Source organism: Hyperolius riggenbachi, chromosome 1 (assembly GCF_040937935.1).
Source record: "Hyperolius riggenbachi isolate aHypRig1 chromosome 1, aHypRig1.pri, whole genome shotgun sequence".
Lineage (NCBI taxonomy): Eukaryota > Metazoa > Chordata > Amphibia > Anura > Hyperoliidae > Hyperolius > Hyperolius riggenbachi.
In genome coordinates, this window is record NC_090646.1 from 505,620,390 (window position 1) to 505,641,532 (window position 21,143).

General features: G+C 41.7%; 1 protein-coding gene and 1 long non-coding RNA gene across 20 annotated transcripts in view; one reads left to right on the forward strand and one right to left on the reverse strand.

Moving 5' to 3' along the window:
- Positions 1 to 21,143, forward strand: part of RIMBP2 (RIMS binding protein 2) — a 591,563-nt gene that overhangs the window by 415,838 nt on the left and 154,582 nt on the right. For 15 of the 19 annotated variants that reach the window (XM_068243476.1, XM_068243541.1, XM_068243461.1 and 12 more), the window contains 3 exons: positions 6,826 to 6,876; positions 11,440 to 11,460; positions 18,859 to 19,060. In XM_068243476.1, the coding sequence (XP_068099577.1) occupies positions 6,826 to 6,876; positions 11,440 to 11,460; positions 18,859 to 19,060 (274 nt within the window). The remainder of the gene's footprint in view (positions 1 to 6,825; positions 6,877 to 11,439; positions 11,461 to 18,858; positions 19,061 to 21,143) is intronic. The other 4 variants (XM_068243486.1, XM_068243619.1, XM_068243585.1 and 1 more) reach the window with 1 other exon arrangement.
- LOC137524119 (uncharacterized) overlaps positions 269 to 21,143 on the reverse strand; it is a 31,342-nt gene continuing 10,467 nt past the window's right edge. The window contains exons 2-3 of the long non-coding RNA XR_011022634.1: positions 15,167 to 15,232; positions 269 to 327 (exon numbers count right to left, since the gene is read on the reverse strand). This is a non-coding gene — a long non-coding RNA (uncharacterized lncRNA). The remainder of the gene's footprint in view (positions 328 to 15,166; positions 15,233 to 21,143) is intronic.

The following is a 21,143-nucleotide window of genomic DNA, read 5'->3' on the forward strand; positions in this document are numbered from 1 at the left end:
TCTCGCACTAACCCTCCCCCATCTTTACCTATCACTAACCTCCACCCAACTATTTCTAACACTAATCTACCCCTACCTACACCTTTCACTAACCTTGCCTCATCTACAAATTAAATCCCCCCCCCTCCGGGCTGAATTAGTTTCTTTCACCCCCCCCCCCCAGGCCCATTTTCCCCAGCCAGCTACGCTTTACTTACCTGGTGCTCCTTTCAGCTCCCATAAGTCTATCTGCTCCGACACTGAAGTTCCACAGTCCTCCAAGCTGCCGCTGTCGTGGGCTTCTGTGCAGACACCTCTCATGATTGTGTTCCTGCAGCCAGGATCACTCTGTGCTTGATAAGATAACATGTTAAAATATCACCTAGGAGAAAACTTGGAGAAAAAGTGAATTGAATTAGGGTCACAATGTCTTAGGGAAAATATAATTCTGAAGAGGTTTACTCCTCTGGTTGCTACTGATAGTTTTCCTTAAAAAGGAACTTCAGCCTAAACAAACATACTGTCATTAAGTTACATTAGTTATGCTAATTAAAATAGGTAATATAATCTCTTACCCATACTGTTTTAAAAGAACAGGCAAATGTTTGATTTCATGAGGGCAGCCATCTTTTTGGTTGAAAGGAGGTGACAGGGAGCATGAGACACAGTTTCAACTGTCCTGTGTGCTGATCACCCCTCCTAGTTGCTAGGCAATGTGAATAACAACATAGGAAATCCCATCATGCTTTGCACAACATCAGGGAAAAAAGCCTGGGCAGTTTTCTTTGATGGGTGGAGCTTAGCTAAAAATGCAGCTAAAAATTATGCTTTGGTAAGAAAAACAAAGTTCTGATGCTGTGAAACTGTTAAAGAAACACCAAGACCTTTCAGTTCTGCTGAGCAGATTTTTAGTCCGGAGGTTTACTTTAAGCCTTAACTTTACTCAGGAGCGTAGCAATAGGGGTTGCAGAGGTTGCGACCGCATCGGGGCCCTTGGGCCAGAGGGGCCCTCCCTCAACTGCAGTATTAGCTCTCTATTGGTCCTGTGCTCATAATAATCACTTCTATAGATACTTTGAATAGTGATAATCATTAATAAACTCTTCCCCATCCCCTTCTTGCACCTCTGACACTGTAGTTGCCATTGGCAGGTTTTGGTGCACCGAATCAATTGTTATGTATAGAGTGCTTGGGGGGCCCTAATGTAAAACTTGCATCGGGGCCCACAGCTCCTTAGCTACACCACTGACTTTACTGCTTAAGACATCAATCAAGGGAGAAAAATGTAATTTGTAATAGTCTTGAGAGTAGTCAAAGATTAATGCCCCAAGGCAAATAAATCTTTCAAAACATTTCAGGAGAGAAACATCCACCCAGTTACCTGGAGAGCCATTATTAGTAGCAAGTATATTGAACTGGTGTGTAGTAAGAAAAAATATATATATAGTCCCATAAAATGCAGTTACTGCCTTACTATAAATATTTTTAGAAGCATACACAAAACAAATATTATACAGAACACAATATCGCCACGCCGAGGTAAGACTCTCTCTTCTATCAGCATAAGCAAGTAGAAAACAAGATTCTATTGCTGAGTGGTCAGGAATGGATATATTACCTCTTATTTATTTGTCCATTTTGAAGGAAAATTTCCAGTTGATAACTTTGGATAACAGCTTAATTTTAACACTAGGGTGACAATATCTTCCATAGTGCTGTACATAGTCCAAAGCAAATAGTGGGGAGCATAGATACATGAGACATTAAAAACTCTGTATAATCAAGACATCTAGCAATACTGATACATACATAATTGATGAGTGGTTTGAGGCATCACCAATACTGGTGCATGTTCATATGATAAATGACAGCAGAGTAAGAAACACTAGGAGGAGGTCCCTGCCCTTGCGAGCTTACAATCTAGAGCAGGGATGTCAAACCGGTCCTACGAGGTCCAAGCTCCTCACACATTTTTGACACAGCTCAAATTAATTAATGGGTCTGAATCAGGAAAGGTGTGGTCCATCAGGTAGAACATGTTCCTTTCTTTCTCAGTCCATCCTAATCACTGGCATGGATCTGGCCCTCCAGGCCTGGAGTTCGACACCTATGATCTAGAGGGTAGTGGGTTGGAGACATTAGGGAAGGAGACACAGGGATTAGCAGATGAGGCAGTAAACCTTGAATGCTTTCTATGGCAAATGATAGGCTTGTCTGAACAAGTGTGGTTTGAAAGTATGTTTAAAGGTTTCCAGGCTGGGAGCATAATAGACAGTTTGAGGGAAAGTGTTCCAGAGGTGGTGCTCATGAGAAGTCCTGGAGTGAGAGGAGGTGACCAAGAAAGACTGTCCCCTGGGAGGAGCATAGGTTCTAGGTGGCATTGTATCTGGAGATTGAGGAAATGTAAGCAGGTGACACCTTATGTAGAGATTAGTATGATAGGATTAGGAGTTTAAACGGGATCCTTTGGGTAATAAGTAACCACTAGAGAGATTGGCAGAGAGGGGCTGCCTATGAGGAGTGGAAGGAGAGGTGGATTGTTAGAGATTAAAGAGACTCTGAAGTCTCATTTTTTTACCTTTTTTTTTATTTAGTCCTGTTCATCATTAAATTCTACATGGATTTGGCGCATTGCCGCGGCAGAACGAGTGTTTTATCCCAGAAAAATAGATCTGCAAAGTTCCTGGGCTCTGCAGATCTTCCTTTTGGGTAGAGGCAGAGCTGTACGCATTAGCTCTGCCTCTACTCCAGTCAATCTCCACGCCCCTCTCAGTCTTCTTTCACTGAGAGGGGCGGGGAGAGATGGAGATCGGCGGAGATTGACTAGCTACAATGCAAAGCTCTGCCTCCCCAGGGCAGCAGAATCTGCGACCTGCAAAGTATAGGAACTTTGCAGGTCTATTACTCTGGGATAAAACACTCATTCTGCCGCGGTAATGTGACGAATCCACTTAGGGCTTGTTCACATCTAAAATCGAAATCACTGATGCCAGCGATTTTCTTTTTTTGCGAATTTTTTCGCTTACCTGCGCTTTGTAATTCTGTATAAAGCGCTTTTGCAGAGCGATTCTGTTTTTTCACTTCCTGACATCAGTCAGGAAGTCAACTCTTTAACCCAGAAATTAATAAATACAATGTATTTATTCATGAAAGCGCTGGGGAAATCGCTATACAAAGTGCTTTTTCAAGCGCTTAACGATTTCCCTATACCTTCCATTGAGCAAAAACGCTCAGAAAATGATACAGGCAGCATTTTGCTGAGTGGATGGGAAACAAACCCCTTAGATATGAACACTCTCATAGGGAATCATTGCACAAGCGCTTTTAGGGCGATTTTGAAAATCGCCGGCGCTTAAAAAAGGGCAAAAACGCCCTAGTTGTGAACAAGCCCTAAGAACTTAATGCTGAACAGGACTAAATAAACAAAAAATAGAGACTTTTGAGTCTCTTTAAACTCAATGGTATTAACCTCCCTAGCGTTCTGGATGAGCTGAGCTCGTCCAGAGACACCGGAGGTCACCACTCAGGCCCTGGTGGGCCGATTTCGAATAATTTTTTTTTGGAAACACACAGCTAGCACTTTGCTAGCTGTGTGTTTCTCCGCTCGCCGCCGATCCGCCGCTACCCGACGCGAAAGAGGGCCCTCCCCCAGGGCCTCCTTCAGAAATTTTTGGGCCCCATACTGGACAAACTATCCGGGCCCCCCACCCCATGCCAAAAACAATCTGCAAAAAAAAAAACTCTGGATACACAATGTGTCTGAGAGAGCAGAGTAACTGCCCATTGTAATGTTTGCAATTGATTTGGGGGGCTCGTGGTGTAGAATCTGGGGGGTTTGTGGGGTTGTATCTGTGTGCTCTATGTCCAGCAATGACCACAGTGCCTTTCCAGAGCTTTCAGAGCACCGAAATGTATATAGTTTATCTTTTGGGCTGTTTTTAGTACTGTCTCTTTAAAACGGAACTGATGCAAACCTGATACATAACCTGATACTTTTTTTTTGTACCACAAACGGAACTGTTCCTGAAGGGACCCGGACCTCCCAGATCCGTGTCCAGCTGACAGTTTTGGCTGCAAACGCAAGTGTGAACCGGGCCTTATGCTGCATGTGGACTGCATCCTCCGTTCCCCTACCCACGGCTCCATTCAGGTACAATTTGGACGGAAGTAGGCCCTGACCCAAGGAAGAAGTCTTTGTCCTGCATGCACAGTTCAGTTCTCATGTACTGCTGGCAGCTGCAATGAGTGCAGCACGCTGCTCAAGAAGCCACCGGGAGCGCAGACACATTGTTCTGAATAAATTGCTCGTATGCTTTATGCAAATGGCCTGAACTGAGCATGCGGGCAGACTTTTACCAGTTCAAACACCCCGACCCCCTAGTCTGGACCAAGTTGTAGCTGAACGGATTTGTGAGGGGCAGAGAATGGAGGACACAGTCTGTGTCCATAGATTGCATTTTGGACAAATAGTATGGACACTGCTTCATTACAATTACCCAGGATTTCATTAAACTGCTTTTTTTTTTCTTTTTTACTTTAGACTTCCTTCTAACTTACCTGGGGCTTCTTGCAGCCCCCTGCAGTCACCCTGTGCCCGCACTGTCCTTTCGGGGCGACCCCCATCAAAGCTTCCTGCCACGCACCTCATCGCATCCCCATACACAGCAGCATTCTGTGCATGCGCAGTATGGGAAAATTGTTTCTGCTCATAAGTAGAATGTTCCTGTGATGACCAGCCAGCTTTGAGGGGGTTACCACTGCTGACTGGAGGGCGTGCACAGGATCACTATAGGGGGCTGCAAGTAGCCCCAGATTAATTAAACTGCATTTCTTTTACTTTAATAACCCTTGAAAGGATACCAGAGCCAAAAGGAATCGGAAAAACAGGGGGAGCAGGCATGTATTGTTCTCACGTCCATTCTATTCTGGCCCCTTCCTTTGTGTTACCTACTTGCCCCCTTGCACCCCCTTCCAGGTAGGCAAGTTGCGGGTACGTTGTGCATTGCCCCTGGCCGTGGTTGTGCGATATAGGACTTTTGCAGCCGGGACCATCTAAGATTCACTTTAAAATAAGCCCCATTTAGATGTATCTTAAACAAAATAATAAACCTTCAAAAAAAATCTCACCCACCCATCAATACATACTTTTTTTCAAGAGCCTAACTGTGCAGTGCTCTGTGCTGTCTGGGTCCTGCTGTCTGTGTCACAGTCCCACATGCTTCTCCTGGCTGTTAGCTGATCTCTCTCCATTTCTCCACCTCCCATCAGCCCCTGCGCAGTGTGAGGAAGTGAGGAGGAGACATGGGGGAGGAGCTGCGCTGAAACTAGAATCCACCACCAGCTCAGGGAGGCGGGACAAGGAGGAGAGAGTCTGGAGAGAGCTGTGTGATGAGACCAGCCACACAGTCACAGCATCCTGCCCCTCTCCCTTCCCCCCAGCAAACAGCGTGAGTAGGGAGACATTAAAAGCAATGCAGCAGCAGCAGGGATGGATGAGGGAAACGTACAGTAGATTACTGCAGCAGCTGGGGCCCAGTTTGTGTGATTCTGTGTCCACAGGGCCCTAGAATTATCAAGGCCCCTCCCTGCTCTCATGTCAATCATGTGCTGTAGGCGGCCCTGCCCCCCCCCCCACACAGACCCCGTGCGCAGCCTGCCCAATCAGTGCCAGGCAGCGCTGAGGGGTGGATCGGGACTCCGTCTGACGCCATGACATCAGTCCTATCGTCGCCATGGCAACGGGGGAAGCCCTAAAGGAAATCCCATTCAGAACGGGATTTCCGGACGGGTCTTCACACCGGCGGCAATCGGAAGGGTGGGAGGGATGGAGCAGGGAGGGGGGAAGCATGTAGCTAGCGATAGGCTAGCTACATGAAAAAAAAATTAGGTCAAAAATACCCTCCCGCGGCCTTTCCATGTCAGTTCACGGAGGGTGTCTCCGTGAACAGCCGGAGAGCCGCCGATCGCGGCTCGCCAGCAAAATGTAAACAGGCGGGGAAGAAATCCCCGCTGTTTACATCATACGGCGCTGCAGCGCAGTAGCGCTGTAAGGCAGATCGGCGATCCCCGGCGCAGCTCACAGGGGGAGGGAGAGGGAGGGAGCGGGCAAGACGGCGGAGAACGATGCGGAGGGGGGCTTTGAAGAGCCCCCCCCGCTAAGCAAATGCAGCCGGCGGTGATCAGACCCCCCCAGCAGGACATCCCCCTAGTGGGGGAAAAAAGGGGGGTAGTCTGATCGCCCTGCTGCACTCCTGATCGGTGCTGCGGGCTGTAGAGCCCACGTAGCACAGATCACAGAAAAATCCCCTGGTCGGCAAGTGGTTAATAACTATGCTATAATAGTTGACGAAATGTATGTCTAAATAGAACAAATGAATGGAGATGAAGTAAGGTATATGTTAAAAATACAAAACAAACCAGAAAATAATCATCATTTAGTATATTGTGATTTAAACTTAACTGAATAGCAGTAACAAAAAATAAACTAAATTAATGTACATTCTGTTACTTTGCACCGTAATCCGAGGCAGCAATTGATTTTGCTTGCAATGATAGATGGTGCTGAGATTTTTCATCTGATATTTTATAGTGCATTATTGGAATAGGACAATAAGTGCTTTATAACTGTACCGTCAGGGGAGGAAATGAATGTTCTTATCTGTGAGGAAAGTATAACAGATGTTCTAACACCTGACTCATTCACAGCTGAGATTTTTTATATATATAGATATTCTTCCACTAGTCACTGATTGTCTAGGCGCTGTTATGAGACCAGATCGGTAACGTGATAGGTGTTGCTCTATGTGTATCAAATATGATGTCATAATATTTTTATTTTGCTTAAAGGCCCAGGTCGAAGCCAAGAAAGAACATGAAGGTGCAGTTCAGATGCTAGAGGTGAGGAACACTCAACAGCTATGTCAAACTGTGAATGCATTTACACTGTGAAATAAGCAAGACAGACAGACAGACAGACAGACAGACAGACAGACAGACAGACAGACAGACAGACAGACAGACAGACAGACAGACAGACAGACAGACAGATAGATAGATAGATAGATAGATAGATAGATAGATAGATAGATAGATAGATAGATAGATAGATAGATAGATAGATAGATAGATATGGTGTCACCTGTCAGGATCAAGATTGATTCCGTGGCCGGCACTGTAGGGAATGAACTCTGTACCAATGAATCACTATGGTATACCAGAGTGACATATACTGTTGCTATTAGGCGGGACAACATTGCGACATTTGATGGAGTAGTTGTATAAATATTCGGCTGCTATACAGACCCGAGATGATCACAGAGATGGCCCAGAATGAACTTTGACAGACAGATTGGCAGAGAGATAGACAAGCAAATAGATTGATAGACAGTTTTAATAGGTCAAATAATAAAACTCTTACCTTCAAGAGGAGAAAAAAAAAGCAAACTTTGCTTGTCCTAATGAAAAAATATTTTATTTATGTACATTAGAAATCTTAGCAAATCAGCTATCTCATATTGTATAGCATACAAACCAGTGGCAGCAGTTTATGTGCATCATCATATATATTAACAGAAGCACAGAAATAGGTTGATTTAATAAAAGTGTGCTGATATTACCGCGCATACACAGTGCATGTTAATATTGGGTGCAATTCCCGCAGTGTACGCACGTGCCTGCCACACAAAATGCTTGTATCATGACAGTGGTACTCCAGAAGCGCAGCGCTACTACAATACAGTAATATAGATACTAAGGCAGCTAATATGTTCTTTAACGCTATTTAGGTCTGACAGGAGACAAGCTCTATACAAGTGTTAACATTCCATATTATCATTATTATTACTATCATTATCTTAGTGTTGTCAATGCAAATGTGTTTTAATGGAAAAAAAATGTGTTTTTACTTCATATAATTATTTTCTGGTAAAAATTTAAAAAATATATATTTATACTATACTGTATATGACTACAGTTGAAGAGTAACAAAGTGCTATATATGTCCACAAAAAAATCCATATTGGCTAGGTAGACTTTAAAATGACAATGACATTTGCCACATTTTTAGGGAATGCCTTTGTCCTGGAGGGGAAGGATCAGGCCTTGGAACTGAAGTGGTTAATGATCTAGTGGTAATGGTTTTCCAGTTAATCGACAAAGAGTAAATTGGTTGTTACTGCGAGTAAAATGTCTGTCCAAAGTAGTATTACATTGAATATGTAAGGAGATGGACTGGAGGACTCAGTGAAGACCTTACATACTTGTCACTCCTGGGACCCGCTGGCTTCACATACAAGTGTCATTACCATATATATTAAAATTGATTTCCTTGCCATCCCATTGCAGAAGCTCATAAACAGTTGCACTGATGCTGGCTGGATTGTTTCTACGCTACAATCTGCTGGGTTGAAATGGATAGGAATGTTTTCTACCATTAGATGCTGTACAATGTGACCATTCCTTTCCCATCAAATAGGAATTTAGTATTTCATTTTGTAATGTCACATTTGTCTTTGTAAAACATATATATGAAGGAGATATTTACCTTAAATATGCTCAATTATGAAGAGGCTATGTAATGCCTCTGTCATAAGATGTAGCAGGTATGCTGCACTGGGGAAACCATGTGACCTTTAGATTGTAGCAATAACTTATACACATTCCTTCTTTTTCCCGGTGTACAACCAGTAGATGATATAACAAGATCAATAGATGCAAGTTAAAATCCTATATAACTTAAAAAATAAAAAAGGCAGAAAATTACACAGCCACACTAAAATAAGAAGGGTAGTGCAATAACCATTAAAATATACAAATCTTAATACTGACAAGAGCATAAATAACAGTATGCAGCAAAATATATCCATGAAAACAGTTTGTTATATTACATAAGAAGAATATAAGAATGAATTTAAAACCATACTAGTTCCCTGGCAGTTCTGTTGATTCGCTGCCTCTAATACTTTTAGCCATAGACCCCGAACAAACATGCACATCCGATATTTCTGACAAATATGACAAGATAAACAGCATGTTCGTTTCAGATGTGTGATTCAGTCACTATTGATGCCAGAATGATCAGCAGGGCTGCCAGGCAACTGGTATTGTTTAAAAGGAAATAAGTATGGCAGCCTCCATTTACTTCTCCCTTCAGGTTTCCTTTAAAGTGCATCAGAAGGTCTGACATGATAGCTCCAAAAATCAAATTGCAGATAATGAAAAGAGTACTGAAATTTGGAGGGTTTCTAGATATCAGATAAGAGACACAATAAAAGCTAATAAGGTTCCATCTAAGGCACTAGCATACTGAAGCCATGTCATTACAGGGCACCAAATATTTCATTTTGCAACAAACTTGAAATTAGGACAAAAAGGCCAAAAACAGGCATAATTTACAGGATCCAGATGTAAAGAGTTGGTAGATTCTTGCCCCCAAAAACAATTACAACCAAATGTGACTGTAAGCCTAGTGAATCCTTAGGCAAACAACAATAAATAGGTTTTGATGAACAAAGTTTTCTTTTATGTTACAATGAAAATCTATTTTGGTCCTACAAAGTGTAAAAATCAAATAGTAAAATCTGAGCTTTAGCCTACTTCAATTTTGGCTGTAACTCTACATAATGTGGAAAAGTTCAAGGGGGCAGGGGTATTATAAATGTATACTTAAAAGCTATTTACATTACAGTAGTTGTTGAACATGCTCCATATGTTGCCTTGTTGTTTGCATTATGGGCAGGTCATGCATATGTATAATTAACATATTTTGGGCGTTGAAGCTCTTTTAGATTACTTACTGTATTTATGATCTGAGGATGATCAACTGCATTGTGCCTACTGTTTAAAGTAATTATTATTATCATTGTCATCATCATCATCATCACCATTATCATAATCAAGCCAGAATTTTTCTAGTGAGCCAAAAGGAATAAACATGAATATTGACTACATCAAACTAACTTAAAGAGTTGCTTCTCCCACAAGTCCTCCCCTCAGGCTCATTCCATTCCATACCTTCCACTGATGCTTTCTGGAATAAATGGCTTTGGATAGTAAAGACTATAGGTGTGCTATAAACTGTCATTTCCGACTGCATACTTGGCCTACAGTAGCATAAATGGATTTTCTGCATAGCTTCACCCACCATCCTTAAGGTACACACACACGTCTGATTTTTCCAAACGACCAGTCGTTCAGACCGGTAGTTTGGACGTCAAATCGGGCGTGTGTACAAACGGTCGTTCGGCTGATGAGGCTGGTTTTGACGGATCCGTCAAAACCAACCTTATCAGCTGAATGACTGTTTATACACACGCCCGATTTGACGTCCAAACGACCAGTCCGAACGACTGGTCGTTTGGAAAAATCAGACGTGTGTGTGTGCCTTTAAAAGGAATCTGAGGTGAGAGGGATAGGGAGGCTTCAATATTTATTTCCTTTTTTACAATACTGGTTGCCTGGCTGATCCTTCTGGTCAGTAGTGTCTGAATCAAACACCTTGGAACAATCATTCAGCTAATATTGTTAGACATCAGTATGAAACATCTCATCGGCATGCTTGCTCTATGGCTAAAAGTATTAGAGGCAGTGGATCAGCAGGACATCCAGGCAATGTCCATTGTTTAAAAGGAAAAAAAATATGTCAGCCTCCATGTGTCTCTCACTTTGGGTTCCCTTTAAGTGAGTGACATATTAACAGTTTGCTTTCTGTATTCAAGCTGGAAGTTAAAGCCTCATACACATGTACTAGGCATGTTGCCCAGCAGAGATTGGGACTCAATCCCTCCGATGGCATTGCAAAACAGAGGCTGTACAGAAGTGTCGCTAGCCTGCAAACTGCCAACGTGTTAATTTACTATGTGGGGGGCAGAGGGCCAACGGTGCGGCGCATGGATGGTGGCAGGATAAGTGTGAAGAACGATGCTCTCAGCTTTCACATGGCCAAAGTGATCCACCAAGCTGATCACAAGCTGAAGTACCCGGGAGCATCAAGGACCACTTGGCCAAGCTTCATCTACCATTAGGTTGAGGCTTAAGTCCTGCTATTAACTTTCGTGTAAAAAAAAAAAAAATACAATGTTGTACTGTGGTGCTTTCAGCAGATGACATTTTGGATTCCTTTTGGCCCACTACACAAACTCCTGGTGGTTCTCCATAACATAACTGGGTACCGCATATAAATGGAAATCTTTACAAAAATTGACACTTGGTATAATAAAGGAGCACACTGCATTAAAATGTAACATGTTAATATATGTCTGTAAAAATTCATTCTGGCATCCCCAGGCTATCAGCCCTTGTGTTTCGTACAACGCTGTGTTATGCATGTATTATCAAGGTAAAAACTTTTTTTTCATGTGAATTGTTGGTTTAAAACTGTTTTATGTTATTTGTTGGAGCTTTCTTTTTATTTTATTTTTATATTGTGTTTTGTCTGGACCTCTTGCTTTACCTTTCACCCAGAACACTTTGGACAGCATGCAGGTATTTGAATTGTGTATTTGTGGCTCTGCCTTTGCCATCTGCCCCCTTTGCATGTACCCTGTTGTTGAATCATTCTTATAGGCATGCTAAGTAACTGTAGACACAAAAATAACGCACACTGAGAACATATTGGGGCTTATTCATAAACCGTGGACCAAAGGCGAATCAGATCATTGCTTTCATTTCTAACCTGAGCTAGACACTGACGGCTTGGATCAGATGAGTTTGGTGTGATTAGCAGTATATCTGTTTTCTCTTGGTCTGCACACGGTCTCATAAATAAGCCCTATGGTGATGTTTGGACTTCTCCCATCCATGATCCTGTGCCTTTTATGCCAATGGTGGCATTAAAAGGCTTGCACTAACTGCACCATTTTCTCTTTTATGAACTTACAGAGCCAGTAGTACTATAGCTGGTACATAACCCCAGTCTCCCACGTTGACCCAATATAACAGGTTTGTGTCATCAATATTCACTAGACTGGGCATGCTCTTTGCATGGTCTTTAATTGTAAACTGTGGAACGCAATGATTTGGACACATGTGCATGTTACATTCTTGGAAAACAGATAACAGTGAGATCTGTTTCAGCAGCGGCCCTGTTCAGCAGAAGCAACAGTTCTTGCTATATTGCAAACAGTGCTTTTCTTATCACATGTGAATTCAGAATGCTTATTGCTCAACTCAAGTCAATGGATGTAATCTATTACAGAAAAATGGAGAGAAGAAAGTAGCCAGTAAATCTGAGCTGACATCTTGCTAGTTTTGTGTTTCTTTGCTCCATTTTTCAAGCAAGAGTCACCATCTCATTTTCCTGAATGTTCATAAGAGACAACCATGGCACCTTGTTACCAGGTTCAGAACAATTCTGTCCTAGGTCTACTTCGGCATATAAAATAAAATAAGCTTTATGTTCTGACTATTATAATTTATAAAGAAAGCTTGAATTGTTAGAATATAGAAAGTCATTATTAAGTCATTACTACCTTCCTTTCTGAAAATGGTACTTGACTGGCTGTTTTAATATTCTTATTTCTATTATTACACCTTTCCATAGCACTCATCCATTTTCAGCAGTCCCTTCAGAGTACACTGACCAATCCACATAACTAATTTCCCCCAAAGGGGCCTTAGTCTGATGTCCTTACCGTGGTGAAGGGCTAATTTTGGGAAGGAGAAAATCAATCGATGCTCTGAGATATGAATAAATAATAATCTATGTTCATTTTTAACATATGAGAGGAAAGCAGAGGGCCGATAGGAAACCCACATAAAGACAAACATTACACTCCATCCAGACAGTGTCTGGGCCAGCATTCAAATCCTGATGGTTCAATAGTGCTGTAAGACAACAGAGCTAACCATTTATGCACTGTGCTGCCTTATTATTTCACATTTATGTAGTTCTTCAGCAGCACTTTTACATTAATTTAATAGTCATGTTACTAACAAAGGAGCTTGACCCCTCAAAGGAGCTTGCAGTCTAATCTCTACCATAGTCATTGTCTAATGTTCCAATGGTAGTTTAAGGACAGGGAACTTATTAACCTATCTGTATGTTTTTGGCATGTGGGAGGAAACTGGAGAAGCTGGGGGAAATCCATATAAACACGGGTAGAACATACAAATTCAATGCAGATAGTGTCCTGGCCCAGATTTGAGCATGGGCCCAATAAGATGAGACACGATGCCACCTTGCTTGCTTGTGTGCTAATCCTCTGCCTGTAATATGTTGTAAATCATGTTTTCTTACTCTATTGACAAGGTGCTCAGTACCCAAAGTACTGAGGCCAAAGATTAGCATGGCAGCCAGTCAACTGTCATTTTTAAAAGAAAGCACATGAAGCAGCAACCATGTTCCTTTCAGTTCAAATTTTCTTTAAAGCAGACCTACCGTGAATATCACATAAACACCGGCTTCATAATCACTGGGTCCACTTCTACAAAGTTATAATCACCTGCTGTATCTTTTTTGTGTAAATCACCCATGCGCCTTGGTGTCTGCTTCTGTCCACTGATAAATTCCTTTTATTTTCTCTATCCAGAGTACAGAGAATAATGGCTTTGCTTTAGCTGGGGGGCTATTTGCTGGAAATCAGCAGGCACCACGCAGCCCTATGGGTGGTTTACAAAAACAAAACACAACAGGTGATTATAACTTTATAGAAGAAGAGGACCCCGTGATTATGTGATATTCACTGGAGGCCCACTTTAAGATGACGGTCTAATGCAAAATGAGTATCGGTTGCTAAATGTTATCTATCAATCACATTAAAGAAAACCTGTGTCAAACCTGATCTTCTAATGAAATATCCATAAGATGAGTTTCTATGCAAACGATTAATGCTTCCAGAGATATAGGCTTATAAAGTGATATGGACAGTTTGATTTCTCTGGTTATAGATGAGCTTGGCCCCACCCCTTCTAACCCTCTCTATTGGCTCTATAATACGGTGCCCAGCTTAGTTGACCATCAGAGGTTTGATTTTTGTTTTTGTTCAGACAGCCTTTCCTCCCTGGTGCTATTAATCCATTTGACATTCAGTTTTCATTTAAGGTAGCCTTAGATCATATATTTTCGTTCTACTCTCTGTTTCTTTTGCCCAGTTTTGTTACAGGTTCACTAAAACAGAACTAGCATAGTGTCTTACAGGAGTACACAGCAGACATAAACTGTTTTATTCATGCTTGGCATTCTGGCACGTGCCAGAGGAGACAACCATTTTGGACATGACAGAATGACTTGCTGTAACGCCAGCCTGAAGTAAGATTGATATGGGGCTACAACTGCTAGATGCCTTTAAAACTGCAACTTGTCAAACTTTTGTGCAAATCCTCTGTCTTTTAATACTTTCATTGAGGTGTATGCACTAAGCTGCACTAAGCAGACTAACGAGCATAAAGTCTTATGCACTATAAGTAGATCATAATGTAACCAGGGCTGGTTCTAGACTTTTTGCTGCCTAAAGCAAACTTGTAAGGATGCACCCCCCCCCCCCATCCCGATTTGGAATGATCGCACCGCACCTGACTATTTACTCTGCTTCATGTATTGTTCTCAGTTAGCAAAGGAGAATGTGCAACAACTTGAGTCATGACATGCTGCAGCTCAACACAATCACACCCTGTCTGGCTGCGAGTCTGTGACAAACTAACTGCTCACCCTTGGCCAGTCAGACGTCCTCCATTCCTCCTCAGTCAGGACAGCAGTGGCACCTCTTCCCTTCTGCTGTGCAAGTCAAATGACACACTGCTGCTTTCCTGCCTCCCCCCTCCTCTCACTCACTGTCAGACGCCTCACACAGCAGAACAAGCTGCTTTTCCCCAATGATGACCTCTTCACCTCGCTCGCTCTCCTCTCGCTTCTCCTCCTACTCTGACTGCATGCTGTCAGTGTAAACCCACAGTACAAACATGCTGCCCCTGTAATCTCTGCACCTGATGCAATTGTTTGACCTTGCCTCATGAGAGAACCGGTACTGATTGTAATACATTCTATGCAATGCAATACGCTCTACTCATTGTGTGTAACATTTTGCTTAACAGAGTTTTGTACATTGACCCTAAACAGGTGTGCAGATATGGGTGCTAATTAAGTTAACTTTTCTCCTTGGTTTTCTCACAGATTTTTTTCTCACCTTATCAATAAAGAACCAGTAGACAAAAAATACTAAAAATGGGTTGCCCCAAATATTACTTTTCTTACCTTCTTTTTAGTACTTTTTCACGTGATAGGTCCTGAAAATGTATGTACATATGTATTTCACCTCTCCTGTGAATAAACAGAGAAGAAAAGTTAGCCCAGGGCCCATATGCAATTAACCTTTTCTCCTGAGTTTTCTTCTAGGAGATCAGTTTTCATCTTCTTGCTAAAATAACTTTTTAGCACTTTGGAATTGAAAAAGTGTCAAAGGGCCTGATTCACAAAGCGGTGCTAACTCTTAGCACGGCCGTTTTCACGCGAATTTTCGCATGGTGCGCGCTCGCGTTTTTTTGAAGCGAAACGATAATGTTTTCGTGCGCAAACTCAAATGTTTGCGCGAAAATGATATTGTTTCGCGTGAAAATTCGTGAGCACGCGCAATGCGAAAATTCACGCGGCTAAGAGTTAGCACCGCTTTGTGAATCAAGCCCAAAATGTTGGTGAAAAAGTAATATCAGATTTATTTTGAATATTTGCTTGTTGGTGGTTTAAAGTTGTGAAAATATCACCTAGGAGAAAACTCAGGAGAAAAAGTTAATTGCATATGGGCCCAGGGGTTTAAAGCACACCTGAACTGATCTAAAAAGTTGCAAGCCAAATATTTTTGCCTGTAATCCTACCTATAGACCCCTCCAGATTGATGTCCATTTCCACCTTGGACCTTCAATCCAGGGTCTCTTCTCCTGAACCTAGTTTGGAAGCACCATTGCTATTGTATAGTGAGCTTCAGAAGTGGGCATGAGCGGTTCTCTTCCATGCCTGCTCATTAAAAACAAGCCTCCATGCATGAGCACTTGCTATTTTTGGGCATGTGCGGTAGAGTGCATGCCCAGTTTACAAGAGCTTGTACATGTACCTGAGCAACTGGGAATTAGTTGGAGAATCCACTTGCATGGAACGGGGGGGGGGGGGGGGAGGGGGTTGACCAGGTGGAAACGGACACCACTACAGAGGTGTTCATAGGTAAGAATACAACCACTCTATTTGGTTTCCGACCTTTTAGATTAAATTAGGTGTGGCTTAAGCACCTGGCACATGCTGGTTCCATGTGATTGGCTACTGAGGCCAAAGAGCAGCAGTCAAGAAAGTGGCATTTTTAAAGGAAACTGCAGCTGTAGATTTTATATCTTTTTGGGGATTTTTTTTTTGTATATTAAGTCAGATCTTTATTGCAGTATGTCATCATGTCTTCTTCCTGGATTTGTCTTATTTAAAAAAAAAACTTTGCCAAATATTTATGACATCAAAGTTTATAAGAATGGTTCAACAACTTAGACATAATACAGCTTTGAATTCAGAACACCATGCTGATAAAATTGATCATTTGTATAAATGTTTTAACAAGTGAACTCAAACAACAATGGCAACTCTACCACATTTTCTTTATATCTCCAGCATGTAGCTGCAGGTAACTGTTCTGGTGCAATGAGGCCAATCTTCACCCGGTGATGAGTGCAATGTTTAGTGAACCTCTGCTAAAAAACAAAAAAAAAAATATATATATATATACAGTTTAAAAAAAAGTGTGTATATACGTGTGTGTGTGTGTGTGTGTGTGTGTGTGTGTGTGTGTGTGTAGTCTATTGTTGTGTGAACCAACAAAACACAACAAAGGTAGCGATGTAGATGAGTGTTTTCCTGCTCCTCACCACCTGTGCCAAGTCCGTTGACAAAATGAATGCGGCATCTGTGCTGATGGGGATTTGCATCCACAATGCTATAGCTGTGCCGTGCACAACGATGAGGGTTCGAATGTGTTCTGAGGAAATCTGCGTCATTTTTGTTCCGATTTGTATGCAGCCTATTGATTTCAATACACTACGTTTCTGCATTCGAAATCCATTGCAGAAAACCACTTGATTCTAGTGTAGTGGAAACGTGCCCTAAGAAGTAGCAATAAGCGACTCCAATTAGTCTATTGGCAACTGTTTCAAGCCGGACGTAACAGTCGTGGCTTGCAATCTGTTACTCCATTTAGGTGAAATAGAAAGGATTGTCACTGGTTACCTTTCCTAAATAGAATATTCTTGATTTAGACCAGTTTGGTGATAGCCCTTTAGGTTCCATAAATGTATAGGGGTGGTCAGCTTCAGGGAACAGAGAATATAGGACTGGCTTATAATGTACAAAATCCAAAGAGAGCTATAGGATGTAAATATTTGAGAAATGCCTGACTGGGCATTCTGTAATCCTCCATTAATTGGTAAAAAGAAATGAATATTCAAAGTATTTTGAAGAGGCTATGGACTAGGCTTTGCAGTCTTCATGCTGGTGTCTGTTCTGCACATCTCAGTACATATGGCTTTAGTGGGCTACCATATTAAATAGATGTTTTCAGAGTGATCTGAATTCAAGGCTTATCGATTCACAGTATTTTCTAGAGGTTGTAGATTGTGTTCAATATGTCTTCATAGGAATAGATTTTAGAAGCTGTAGTACTATTTAACAAGAGTATTTTGAGTGTTAACTTGTTTTATTTATGTCTCTTCTAGATGTCTATATATTTGTGGTTGCTGTTTTAACCCCTTTATTTTTATTACAGTGATGCAAATATATTACAGTACAAATCTGCTTGTAATGTTGGTAATATAATCTTGGCTTCATTGCCACTCATGCAATGCTAATGCCAAGCCGTCATTTGCTGTTATATCAGGAAAAGTCAACAAAGAGAAATGTCAGAATTTGGTCATAAATCACCTATTATTTGCTAATTAATATAAATATAAAGAAATCCTTTTTCCATGACTTAAATACACATTTGGGAATGTATGGGCTGTATATAGAAGTCTATAGGTTTATAGAAACTCTTCCCATATCAAACAGTTTAGCTGTTGTCCAGATACAGATAATAATAAACACTTTTCTCTACTTTTTAGGGCTAAAAAGACTAAGCAGTGAATGCTGTACATACATTGTTGATTTGTCTAGCTCAGTACCTACCTATAAGGATGTGTCTGTGTCCAAGCCACAGCTGCATTGTTTGTCTTGAAAAGTGCAGCTTTGTCCAGTATCAATATCTTTCTTCAGAACCCTGAACTGAGAGGGATATGGAGGCTGCCATATGTATTTCCTTTTAAACAATACCAGTTGCATGGTATTGTGCTGATCTTTGGCTGCAGTAGTGTCTGAATCACACAACTGAAACAAGCATGTGGCTAATCCATGCCGACTTCAATCAAAAACACCTGATCTGCGTGCTTCTTTAGGGTCTATGGCTAGACGAATTAGAGGCAGTGGATCAGCAGGACAGCCAGGCAATCGGCATTGTTTAAAAGGAAATAAATATGGCAGCCTCCATATCACTGTTGTTCAGGTGTGCATTAAGTTCGTTATATATGGAAAAAGTTAAAAGCTCACTTTCATTTTTTTGTATTTTCATAATTTGCATTTGCCATATTCCATTCCTCTAAACCCCTTGCAGGGTGTAAATTTGAAATTCACATTAGTCCTTTATTGTACACTCATAACATACTGCAACCAATCAGACATTTAAATTACTGGTGTTATTGCTTAAAACTGAAACAAGAATGGTTGCAGTGGAAATGCTGCAAGTTGCAGAAGCACCTTACTTGTTGTACTAACTTATAAATTAAGTCTGAATGGATTACTTAAGTTTGTACTGTTAAATAACAAGAACCTAATGAGTGTCAGTTGGCAAATATTGGTTTTGTTCAAAGAGCTGCACCTTTTTGTAGGCCAAGGTCCGAGAGCTAGAAGAGAAATGCCGGACTCAGAGTGAACAGTTCAATCTTCTCGCCCGAGAACTGGAAAAGTTCCGTCAACAAGCTGGGAACATTGACTTGTTGAGTGGCAACATACTCTGTTCTGATATTCCTGGTTCTCCCAATAAGACTCTCACCCAGTTAATGAATGGAATAGCAACTTCTTTTGGGAAAGGTGAGTGTGAACAGATGTGGAATGTCTTTTGATTCCACATTTCCACCAAATAACCCTATCAAAGTCCATTGTAAGAAAATCTGAACTGCAAACAGATAATTAACTTTGCTGTTGAGTCCTAATATATATAATGCTGTTCATCCAGTCCTGTTACTTAGTTATCTTAGTAACACAAAACAACCGGAATAAGTAGTTGTGCGCCCCCACCTTTGTACCCTCTGCAGTGGTGAAAGGCTCCTCCCACAGTTTGCTAAGAAGACAATGAAAGTCAAAAGCTGGTGATCATCTCATTTTTCTTTCCTCTTCTGTAATTGAGTTAATGCCGGGAAATGCTATGGATTCTCAATGTCTTCATGATGCTGTGCATAATAAGCATGCTCCCAAAAAATGGATAACATACCATTGTACCAGTGATTGCCTAAAGTAATTCATAAAAAAGGGGGGGGGGGGGGAAATCTGCATTATGATGAACATAATACATACATAAATGGGGCATGCAATTAGCAAAGGGCATGTAGGTCAACTGATAACCCTACTTATATAACGATACAACCCTACAGTTCTGAGGATTGATGGTTTCAACAGAATTCCAGGTGCACATTTACTTTTATTCAGAAGACTATATAAAAAGAAGTATAATATTTAAAGGACTGAAAAAATAAAAATAATTGCAAGTTAGGTGTTTTTTTTTAAAGCCCTGCTCATACCTATTGGTACACTAAACATAACTAGGCTCCATTCAAATTTCTTCACTTTAACTACTTAACAACCAGCTAACGCCGATAGGCGGCGGCTGGTCGTTTGTGGTTTTGCATGGAAACCTTTCCATGCTAGTTCACGGAGGGTGTCTCCGTGAACAGTGTGCGAGCCACCGATCGCGGCTCGCACGCATAATGTAAACTCGCGGGGAAGAAATCCCAGCTGTTTACATCAATATGGTAAAGGAGATTGGTGATCCCCGGCCTCTGATTGGCCGGGGATCGCCGTCATTTGATAGTTTGAAGCCTGTCCTACATGGCGCAGGATGGATATCCATCCTGCGCAGCCTAATGAGGAAGAGGGAGGTAAGGGGAAGGAGGGAGTGCGAAAAACGCTGCGGAGGGGGGCTTTGAAGAGTCCCCCCCGCTCGGCCACATGGAGTGGCGGCGATCAGACCCCCCCAGCAGGTCATCCCCCTAGTGGTGAAAAAAGGGGGGGGGGGAAGTCTGATCGCCCTGCCGTGCACACGATCTGCACCGCGGGCTGGAGAGCCCACGCAGTGCAGATCTTAAGGAACAGCCCCAGTCCTTAAGTGGTTAATGCACTTTCCCTATATTTCAAATTCAGAGAAATGGCTCATGCACATAAGGTGAAGGTGAACATATGGAGAGCATCAGTAGGAAAAGGCTTATATATGCACCACTTTTATGGCAAAGTTTTGGTAGATCATCTGAAGTCTTAATCCAACAGTTTCCTTCCATCATCGTACGGCATGGGCTCCAGATCTGTGACGTTCAAGATGCCCCCTACCACTGAACTATATAGCACTATTACTCTACCTAACTTAACTATGCATCTCCACCACCCACAATTCCCACCAGACTTACCTATTGGATCATCTGCCCCTCCCTCTTAGTGGACATCTATTACATCTATAATCTTCATTTATAATTCAGGTACAGTCGCACTGTTTTCACGCAGCAACTCAGAAACCCAATGGAAACCCAACAATGCAGTGTTGACAACAATCATTCTCCCCCATTCACCAATAGACATGCATGCACACACACTATGCAATATAATTGCCCCTCCTTCTTCCCTCCCTCCAACCACCACACATATGCACACCTTAATCCCCATCCCCACAAGTGAGCCTTATGGCTGGTTACCATCGATTCTTAGCAAAAGAAAAGCTTGTTTTAGCCATTTTCATTAATAACAGAACTATGCTAAATTAACACTTAATGGTTTTCTGATCAGTAATGCAAATAAAATTCATATTTTTGCACTACTGAAGTTATTTGAGAACCCCAGGCTGCCTATTTCTTACAAGCCCTTTTTATTGAATACAACTCAAGTTTAATTTTAATAACTTGTAACAAGT